The sequence below is a fragment of the Athene cunicularia genome (assembly GCF_003259725.1).
Source record: "Athene cunicularia isolate RWA chromosome 6 unlocalized genomic scaffold, athCun1 chr6_part2, whole genome shotgun sequence".
NCBI classification, from domain to species: domain Eukaryota; kingdom Metazoa; phylum Chordata; class Aves; order Strigiformes; family Strigidae; genus Athene; species Athene cunicularia.
This window is the reverse complement of record NW_020799106.1, coordinates 7,615,996-7,626,260: the sequence shown is the minus strand read 5'-3', so window position 1 is coordinate 7,626,260 and position 10,265 is coordinate 7,615,996. Positions and strand designations below refer to the sequence as shown.

Below are 10,265 nucleotides of genomic sequence, written 5' to 3'. Positions count from 1 at the left end.
TGCCAGCCCCGAGCGAGCTGGGCAGGGGCCAGGCAGCCAGGTAACCTGCTCGGGAACACCTCGCCGAGGGGCAGGGGAAGCCTTTCGCCTCCCTCCCTCCCTTCCTCTCCTCTTCCTCCTCTTTTGCCTTTCCCCCCCATTTCCACTGATGGTTTTCATGGGTGGCACTGCCAGGTTTGGAAATGACCTTGCTCACACAGAAATTCCCGGGAAAACCACTTTTTCCTCATGATCCCTCCCGCCCTCCCAACTGTGGCATGTTTTTTTTTGACAGCGCCACAGAAAAAAGGTGAAAAGGAGCAAAAAAAGCAACAGCGGCTTGGCTGCAGGTAGACGAGCTGCTTCCTCCCAAGGTGCTAAAAAGATTTGAGGGGAGGGATTTAATGTTGCTTTTTCCTTCCCCCTGCCCCAAACAGCAACACAAGATGTGCTGGAGAGGAGGGTCCTGGCTCGGCGGTTCAGCCCCAGTGCTCAGAGCTTGGGGGTAGCAATGGGAGGATGCTGGGGATCGGGGGGGTTGAGCACCTGGAGGGAGGTGGTGAGATGGTGGGGAGAAATGTTGGGAGATGCCCAAACTGCTGCCCTGGGCTGTCCCTGTTTTGGGGTAGAGAGTTTGGGAAACGTGTCTGGGGGAAGATGGAGCGAGAAAACCGTAGACCAGCTTCTGTCCTGCATTGCGGGATAGGCAGGAGATGCTCCAGGCAACTCTAACGTGAGCAATGAGAACAAGGTCAAAGACCAAATAGACATGTGAAAAATGCCTGTCACCTGGTGGTGACTTTTTAGCTAGTACTGCCCTTGGGCAGGCTTGAGCTGGCACCAATGCCCAGCCTGGTAGGAGCGTCAGCCTGACCCTGCACCCTCGTACCCAGTGCCTGTGGGGCATCAACACTTTCAGAGTGAAATGGGGACGACTGGGAGGCTGGGAGTGGATTTTAGGGGCAGTTAAAAGAAAGGAGAGGAAGATTCATCTGCGTCTCTTTTGTCACATGAGAGGGGGTGAAAGGGGGGTGATTATTGCCGTTAAAAAAATATTGTGCCAAGTACTAAACCTATGCACAGCACTTTAGGAGCCTAGGGCTGTGTGCAGCTTGCTTGGTGTCAGGTCAGCTCCAGGCACAGGGTCAGCCCGGAGGAGTTACGGTCTTCAAAATCTCCCCAGGGCAGGGTCAGGCAGCCCGCTGTGGGTGTCCCCAAGGAGTCTGCCATGGTTTGGGTGCTTAGGGGTGGGCAGCCTCCCAACTGAGGGCAGCCAGCACCTCTGGGTGCAGTGACGGGGAAGGTGGGCTCCCGTGGGGGATAAGCACAGGCAGGGAGGAGGTTTTTCGAGACAGAGAGGTGGAGTCTGAGGAAGCAAGGCTTGACGGACCAGTTCAGCATCGCCAAGCAGGATCTCTCTGGAGCACGTGCTGGCCCTGATGGTGCCGTTTCCCTGGCCATCTGATGGGCAGGACCAGGCATCTCCAGGGGAAGTGTTTGGGAAGCTTTTCAGGTGTCTGGGGCTTGCTGGCGAGGTGGCCCATGGTGCTCGGAATGTACCGAGAGCCTGTGGGTTTTAGGGCACGCTGTTCTTTGAGCCTGGTGCCTTCAGTGCTGTCAGTGCTGAGGAAGAGTGCTGCATCCATAGCACTTGTGTGGCTGCAAGAAACTTGAGGATGGGGCATTTTGGAGGAGCTCACATCATTGTGCAAGCTCCTCTCAGCCTTTGCTGGTCTGGTGTGGATCGCAGCAGGGGAGACGTTTAATTACACACTTTAATTGAAATGGATGGAGACTGCTGTGCATTCCTGGTGTTTTAAGCATTGGACTCTCTGCAATGCTCCCCTGGAGCTACCCAACACTACAAAAAGGGCTGAAGAGATGTTAAGAGGGCAGCTTGTACACCCTCCTGCCCTGGGATAACTTCTGAGTCAAGGCTGGGCAACATTTATCTACCTACTCTTAAAAGCACCTGAGGCTGGAGATCCCCTGCCTCCTGGGTGCTGCCCTTCAGCATTAGGTGGGCTTCATGAAAGATGGAACAAAGCCACGCATCTGTCTGAGCCAAGCAACCAGCACACCTCGTGGGAACGGACAGACGGAGGGATGCCTACGAGACGCTGCGGCGGGGTGCCCAGGTCCAAGGCGTGCAGGTGTTGGTACCCCCGGGATCAACGAGATACTGTGGGCGTACCAGGCTGGGATTTAACCCTTGGGCTGCTGCCTCCACCACCCTGCCCCTTGCCAGCCTATCCACCAGCACCGCCCTCTGTGAGAGTGCCAGCATTTATTTATTGTGCCAAAGATAACGCTTTGTTTACTCTTCAAGGAGCATCTCTCCCCAGCAGGGCAGGGTGGGAGGGCTGGGGCCAGTGCAGGCTGTGCCAAAGCCCCCTCCTGCTGCTGGGACAGCCCTGGACTGGCTTGGGGCAGAACTGAGCTTGCTTCACCTTCCCCTGCCCCAAGCAAGGCTTTTCAGCCCCCTTGAGTAGCCTTGGAAGCATTGAAAAAACACAAACAACCCTTCTCCCCCTGAAGAATGGGCGGTAATGTCTGCAGGGCGCAGTGTATGTGTGTGCATGCTCACTCCTTCCCCCCAGATTCTCAGCTGCCCCCCTCCCTTCAGTGCTGTCCTGGGCATTAGTGCTTTATTGCATTAGGAATATTTGCAGTGGTTCCTTGCTATACCTCGGAGGAGAGCTGTGGCTCAGGACTGGCCCAGTTCCCTTGCACTCCGCAACCAGAGTCCCCGGGGGGGGGGACACATCGGGGCAAGGGGGCTGTGCTGCAGGTGCTAACCCCCGCCTCTAGCCAAAAAAAAGGGGCGAGATTTAAAGCGGGGTGTGATAAAACCCCCCCTTTGTGGATGCTCTGGGGCGATGATGCTGCAGGGCTGGGACCCGGCACTGGGTGTTTATTCCAGGTGAGCACAAGAAGCGCCGCGGGCAGGCTGAGGTTGGGGTGCTTCTGGCTGTGCTGGTGCCACAGTGCGTGGAAAGCTGCGGTGTGGGGATGGAGCCATGCGGCAGCCCAGCTCCCAGCTGGGATTTGGTCCTGTCCAGGAGGAGAGGGTACATCTGGTCCCTCGAGTCCTCCTGGGACGGGTAGATGCACCAAGTCATTCCTGTGATGTAATCTTGTCCAGTGTTATGATGATGTATAAAGTTTTGTACATATGAGATTCAGAGCTTTTTAACTTTTAATATTTATTAATTTTGTCTTTTTTTTTTTTTTTTGAACTCTAACATAATGTAAAGAAAAATAAATCCACATCAAAATTTTTCCGTTGATTTATTTGTGGGATGGGTATGTGAAGGGGACTGTCACCTGTGTGTGCTTGTTGAAATGGTTTTCACACAGTGAGCCACTACCTCTACTTTATTTCAACCCAGCCAACTCTTTAGCAGCCAGCGTTTCACATAATTGTTTGGAGATTTTTTTTTTTCCCTCTTAAATAAGCCACAGACCCAGCAAAACCTACGGATGTATAAATTACAAGCACTCTGCAATGGCTGTAATAACATTTCACGACACACAGCTGCTTGGCTTTTTTCTCGCTGTGGTTGGCAGCGTGTTTATGGCACAACGTGCTTGTTCTGAGAGTGCAGGATAATACTGAGATAGTGGATCCATCCCTGCTGCAAAAGGCTGGGGCTGTGGGGTAGCTGGTGATCTCCTGGGAATCCTCCTAGGACTAAATCCATTGGGGGTTTTATGCTGCAGGTCTGCAGTGATGAGCTCTCGTGGATGCATGGACCTGGAGGGCACAATGCTGCATGACAGGGTTGTGGGGTTGAGTCCCACCCTGCTGCTGCCTATCTCCATGAGCTGCTTTCTCACTTGCTTTACCACCCCGTCTTGTACTGCAGTACCCTAAGTCAACTGAACTGATGTTAAAAACCACATTTCTGACACCCCCCCTCCCCCAGACATGGCTTTAGTGCTGTATGCCTGCTACTGTTGGCACAGCGGGAGAAAGAGCTCTATGTATATACATATATACACACATAAATATATATCTTAGCCATTGCAAAAATAAATAAAATGTTACTGGTTCAGGCCAAAAATTGATCCTGAGCTTGCACTGGCAACTGCTGCCACAGGTGGGTAATAAATCAAGAGCAATGAAACCGGGGCAGGGCTGAAGGCGCAGAGCAAACTGCACCTTGGGCAGTGATGCCCAACGTTGGGGTGCGTTTTGGCAGCCCCCCCGCCTTCCCCTGTGTGCGGCGGGGAGGAGCGATGCTGTACAGCACCTACCATTGCTGCTTGTGGGCGAGGTTTGAGCAAGGGTTTAGGCAGCCCCTAACGCAAGGCTCGGGGGTGCTTCGGTTGCCCCAGCTTGCAGATGCCCCACTCCATCCCTGGGGCAGAAGCACGGTGCTGGGTGAAGGGTGTCCTCCGCGCGCGGGGTTGCTCTGTGGGCACCGTCTTGCCCCATTGCTGGTGGCTGTGGCTGCTCGGCCACAGCGGCGACGAGAAGGGGCTGGAGTGGGTCTCCAGCTCAGGCTGCATCCCTCGTGCTTGTCCCGCAGCTCAGGGACATGTGGCAGCAGAGAGGTGCCGGCGGAGGTGCTTGATGAAGTCTGCTTGGGACTGTGGCAGCACACGGTTAATGACAGACGCAGGGATCCAGCCCTTTGGGAGAGAAAACACCCCAAATTTGGTCCTGCTGGGTCAAAGAGAGTTGGGGCGCACATCCCAGGGAGGTGGGTGCATTTGCACACTGGGATGCGTACCCCTTGCTGTCCCACCCCAAGTAACGTGGTGGCACTTGCCTTCAGGTCCATGCTGAGGAGCCAGGTCAGGCGGGTGCAGCCGGGGTCCCCTGCCAGTGGCTGCAGGACGATGCAGCTCAGCCGGGACTCAGCCCTGTGGTGGGCAAGGGAGCAGGCAGTGAGGGTCCACCCCAGGGAGGAAAAAAAAAATGTGTGTAAGGAGATTTTGTGTTCAGTTTTGGGCCTCTCACCCCAAAAAGGCCATTGAATGACTCGAGCGTGGCCAGAGAAGGGCAACGGAGCTGGGGCAGGGTCTGGAGCACAGGTCTGCTGGGGAGCGGCTGGGGGAACTGGGGGGGTTCAGTCTGGAGAAGAGGAGGCTGAGGGGAGACCTCCTGGCCCTCTGCAACTCCCTGCCAGGAGGGAGCAGAGAGGGGGGATGAGTCTCTGGAGCCAAGGCCCCAGCGCCAGGCCCCGAGGGAATGGCCTCAAGCTGCCCAGGGCAGGGTCAGGCTGGCTCTGAGGAAGGATTTCTGTGCAGAAGGGGCTGTTGGGCGTTGGAATGGGCTGCCCAGGGCAGGGGGGAGTCCCCATCCCTGGAGGGGTTGAAGAGTCGGGTTGACCCAGTGCTGAGGGGTCTGGGGGAGTTGGGAACGGCCAGAGTTAGATTAATGTTTGGACTAGATGATATTTAAGGTCTTTTCCAACCGAGATGATTCTGTGATTCTGTGAGATCCCAGAGCAAATGCAACAGGGAGGTAGCTCTCGGCGTGCCTCCCTTGCCATGCCTGGTGCAGCAGTGGTCTCCCCCCTGCAGGGACATGATACCTTGTGACAGTCATTTTCGGGAGGGGCTTTACCTGATGCACCCTTCCTGCAAGGGCAGTGGTTCGATGTGGGTGGCAGTGCCCACCAGGTAGATGGCCGTCTCCCTCCTCCCACGGTGCCGCACGCTGACAAAGTCCCGCTGGCCCACCAGGTTGCCCGGGCTGGGAGCAGTGACTTCGTGTGTCACCAGTGTGTCCGTCCCGACGCGCTGCAGCACCTGCCAGAGCAAGAAGTGCCCCAGGGATTAAGCTTCTTGTGGCTGCCCCTCTGGGGACATCCCCACCACCCCCTTACTCCTGCCCAGGGGATGTGAAGCCACCCTGGGGACAGGAGCGTGGGGTTGCAGCATGAGCAGAAGCAGTAGCAAGGTGGGGGCTTGGGGTTGGCACCTGGTGATAATTAAATCCCAATCCCCTGCAGGCTAGTAAGGAGGAAAGTGGGTGATTTCTGCAGCCTTTTTTTTATCTGGGACAGGACTCTCTCTATGCTATTTCTTTTTCGGAAGGGACAGAGGAGTGGCAGTAATAACCAAGTAGAGGCTGGGTAGCATCTGAGCCAGCCCAGGTGAGCTAGGGGAGGCTTTCCGAGGCTGGCAGCTTGCTTAGGGATCTGCTGTGATTTAAGAAATGAGAAATAAGGCAAATAATACACAACAGATGCCCAAGACAACACATAAGCTTCCTGGTGGTGCCCCTGCAGTGTGGTATGTTTGCTTATGCCTCTTTTTTTTTTTTTAGCTGCCTGATTCCCTGGAACAAGTTCTCCCCTGACATTAAAGTCTCAGCAACATCGGGGTCCCCCAGCACAGAAAAACCTCTGTGAACAGGCACTGTGCAGAAAAGAAAGTTTGGAAATGACATGTTTCTCAATGTCACGCAAGTAAAGCACATCTTCTCTCCCTGGGGTGATATCCTGCTCTTGCAGGAGTGTGGAATTAGCTTTAATCCTTCAGCGATCTTAAAAACCTCAATAAATATGTTGTGGTTGGTTGTTTTTTTTTTTTTTTTTTGAATCCTAGCAACGCTGGCAATGCAAAACCTCAGACCATTTGCTCACGACGGCGTCACTCACCACGCCTGCGGTGCATCCCTCCCCACCTCACCTTCACCCGGCTGAGGGTCGGGTTCCACTGGGGCATTTGCTCAATCCTCTCGAACAGCTCCCGGTGCAGCTGTGCCACCGGCACAGCCAGGACCACCTCTGCCCGAAACACCTTGCCCAGCCCGGGGAGGGCAGTGCTGGACACGGCCCCGGCATCCTGGGAGGGCAGAGAGCCTGCATCAACCCCAAACACCCCGAGAGGCACCGGCTACGCGCTGAACACCTGGCTAATAAATCATCCCAGTTCTCTTTTTAACCACTGCCTGGTTTACAGGCAAAAGCTGTTATATCTAAATCATGCCACTATGATTGCTTTTTTTTTTTTTTTTAAGCTCCTTTCTAGCTAAATTAAACAATTCAGCAAACAGCTTAATGAACAAACACTGTAAATAACAACAAAGTCACAATCTGTTGGGCTTTTCTGCAGAAATGCATCATGGCTTTCCCTGGGAACACAATTATCTGAGTTTCCCCTTCCAAGCGTTTTCCTGCTCCCTATTTACCTTGCAGATTTGCTTGCAAACGTGCTTAATGAAGACTTGCTTGGAAACTCTCTTTGCTGTGTGTGCTTTTGCACGGCATTTCTCTTTCACCTGCCGTTACCCTTTGAGCAGGATAAGAGAAGCAAACCTCCCCTCCCCAGACTCATTTCTCCTCCCGAGAGCTTTTCTGATGTGAGGCAGCAAAGGCTGGAGGTGGCCGGGCTTACCAGCAGCGTTTCGGTCTGCCAGCTGGTGTGCTGCTGCAGGATGCTCAGCGCTCGCTGCAGGGCCGTTTCTCCCTGGGTGATGTAGGAGAGGTCCACGCTGGAGAACCGGCTGGGGCTGACGTCTCCGTCAGGCTCTGGGCACATGGCTGGAGGAGCAAAGCAGTGATGTGAGAAGCTCCCCCTCCCAGCTTTGCCTGCGCACACAGCTGCAGGCACAGAAGTGCAAACGGAGCCAGAGCAGACGCTGACCCCAAGTCTGGGCTCTTACACCGCCGTTTCCATCACGCAACTAGTCCCCTCTTGGGCTGGGGCATGTCTTGGTGCAGAAAACTGCTCTCAGGAGCATTCCTGGCATTCGTTTGCTGTGTCTGTGCTGACTGCTTGGAAAGCTTTTTGAAATTGCTTTCCAAATCAATTCCCAGTAATGCCGTGGTACAAATTGCACGTGGCTTGGGTATTATTAACATTGCATATGCAGCCTTTGGACCAAGCCACACTTCAAAAAGAACAGATGAATTTGCCAGTTTTCAGGTCTTTAGGTAAGTGATGGAACTAGAGACACAGCAGACATGCAGCAAAACACTGGTAAGCGCCCGCAAACTCTAATAAAACCTGTGGATGCCTGTATAGTGAGGAGATGCGATTTACCTTCCCAGAATCTCAAGGTCTCTCTGCTTGCCATCAGTACAGAGAATGCTTTTAAGCTACCAGAGACCTGGAGACCAGTCTAGCAGTGAGAAGACAATTAACTCCGTCCCCCAAAATATGGGTCAAATTATATGGAGAGGGGTGCATTTTAATACGCATCCCTCCATCATGTGTTGCAAGGGGGTTGTGAGCAGGGGTAGGAAATGTTATACCCAAGCATCTGGGCTGAGCTTACCTGTCTCCTTTCCCATCAGCCTCTGAATATAATGAGAAATTTTGGAAGGTGAGCGATGGGATCCTCTTACCACCAGCTCCCTGACGTCCTTCTGTATTGCCGCAACGGCTGTTATCTTCAAGCCTGGGGGAGAGACACGTGGGTTTTGGTGAGCACGGAGCACGTGAGGAAGATGCCGTGGTGCCCCGCGTCTCTGCTGGAAGTTGGTTTGTGTCTAAGACCAAACCTACACTCTGCATGATACAACGCGGGAGGAAAACAGATGCATAGACGTGACATTTCCAAGGGAGCACCTCCCAAGGGGATGCCCATCAGATGCAGACTTAACACCTCCTTTAGGAGTCTCTTTTCTGTCTGTTTTTCCCGAGGTCGGGGGAGAGGTGAGCAGTGCTTACCGGGCAGGCGGCGGAGGTGGTCGTGGGCGATGCCACAGCACAGCTTGAGGGTGGCCTGGAGCATGGCGTGGGAGCGGGGCTGCTGCCGGGAGCTCGCTGCATCCCGGCGCGCTTTTATAGCCGGCCCGAAGGACAACACCTGATGATAGGACCACGCTGCCAGATAGCAGCTGGGAATAAGGAGTGCTCAAGGACAAGGCAAGCGAGAGGAGGGGCCGGAGGGAAAGGCCACGCTTCCCTCTGAATGAGCACTCCCTGCCTTTCCTCCCGCCCCGGGCAGGCGGCCGTGAATGAACGTGTCCCCACGGCCGGCTGGGATGGGACACTTTAGCGGTCCCCAGTGCCACTGTGGTGGCAAACACAAGCTGGCAAAGGCAACCGGGTGCACTGGCATGGAGGGAAGGATGGAGTGCAGTTGAGAGCAATGTGGCTTTGCTCTTGGGGAGCTGCTGTTAAAGCCACGCTCATGCAAAATGGTGCTTCTTCCCGTGGAAACTTCATGGGAGTTACGGTGGTAACTGCTGCTGTTGTAACTCCTCGGGTGACTCCTTGTTTTCCTCTTCCTTACTTTACTCCCACCTAATCCTCCCCTGCAGACCTCTCCGTTGCTCACAGTGATAGTGGGACCACTATATCTTTTGGCATGCAGTTATTCAGTCCTTCCCCTTGTGTTTTTAACAGCCTCTCTTAAAAGGTTAAACCCAAAACCTACTAGGTCACTCCTTAAAATACAGCCTCACTGTATTCCTCTGGAAATATCTGCTTTTTCAAGTGCTTTGAAAATCCTGTTTCATTTTTACCATGGAAAGGCTTTTCCACACATATGTAGCCAAGGGGTTGGATGCTTCTGTTTCACACAGCATCACTATGGCTCACTTTACCTTCAGCCTCTGAGGCTGCAACAGCCAAAAGAGTTGTCTAAGGAGACCGGGAGGGATTTTTGGCTTTAAAAGGGAGAGACACCAAGGCTTGCAATCTGGTGTGGTTGTGGCCAGTGGGTTTCTTGCTAGGATGGGAACAGTCCTGTGGCCGCTGTGCAAGCACTGCAGGCCCCTGTTCCCTGGCAGCTCTGGGGCTGGCACAGCAGGGACAGTCTGGTGAATCTATACAGTATTGCATGTTGCTTTAATACATGTATTATTAGGAGTGGAGTAGCAAGAGATACCTGTGGATGGCTTCTGGGCATGGCAGAATAATTGCAAGTGAGGGTAACTGAGTAAGTAGGAAAAGCAGTGGTAAGAAACAACTGTTTTGACCCAAAGCTGATGGAAAAAATATGGCTTATGGTGCTGAGTCCCTTTGGGTGAGTGCTCACTCCCAGGAGCAGCCACTCACTGATGGAGTGACTCTTGCCCAGCATCCAGGCAGCTGAAAAAGGCACAGCCCCTGCCGGGGGATGAACCAGAGTTGGGGCTTGTCCCCGTGTCACTCCTCATAACCTTATCCCACATGGGAGCTGGGGGCTCTGGCTGTCTCTCCAAACATGTTCTGTGCTGCTAACATATTTTTTTTCCTATAGCAAGCATCACATCCCTTCAATACTCTCACTATTAGCGGAGGTGAAGTGGGTGGGACAGTTTCCTAGGAAAAAACTTCAGCTTGTTTCCCCATGGGTTTCAGCCCCACTGTGCTGGAGGGCTTTATCCCAGCCC

General features: G+C 53.8%; 2 protein-coding genes across 2 annotated transcripts in view; one reads left to right on the top strand and one right to left on the bottom strand.

Moving 5' to 3' along the window:
- ADAMTS14 (ADAM metallopeptidase with thrombospondin type 1 motif 14) overlaps window positions 1-370 on the top strand; it is a gene marked incomplete at its 5' end in the record, with an annotated part of 33,818 nt that extends 33,448 nt beyond the window's left edge. The window contains one exon of the mRNA XM_026851760.1: window positions 275-370. Within this exon, the coding sequence (XP_026707561.1) occupies window positions 275-370 (96 nt within the window). The remainder of the gene's footprint in view (window positions 1-274) is intronic.
- Window positions 371-4,515: 4,145 nt separating this feature from the next.
- LOC113481878 (steroidogenic acute regulatory protein, mitochondrial-like) lies at window positions 4,516-8,677 on the bottom strand. Its single transcript, XM_026851910.1, has 7 exons — window positions 8,614-8,677; window positions 8,219-8,341; window positions 7,336-7,481; window positions 6,628-6,783; window positions 5,558-5,742; window positions 4,758-4,851; window positions 4,516-4,617 (listed from the first exon to the last, which is right to left on the bottom strand). Exons 1-7 carry the CDS (start codon window positions 8,675-8,677, stop codon window positions 4,516-4,518), a joined length of 870 nt encoding a protein of 289 aa, XP_026707711.1.
- Between the last annotated feature and the right edge of the window lie 1,588 nt (window positions 8,678-10,265).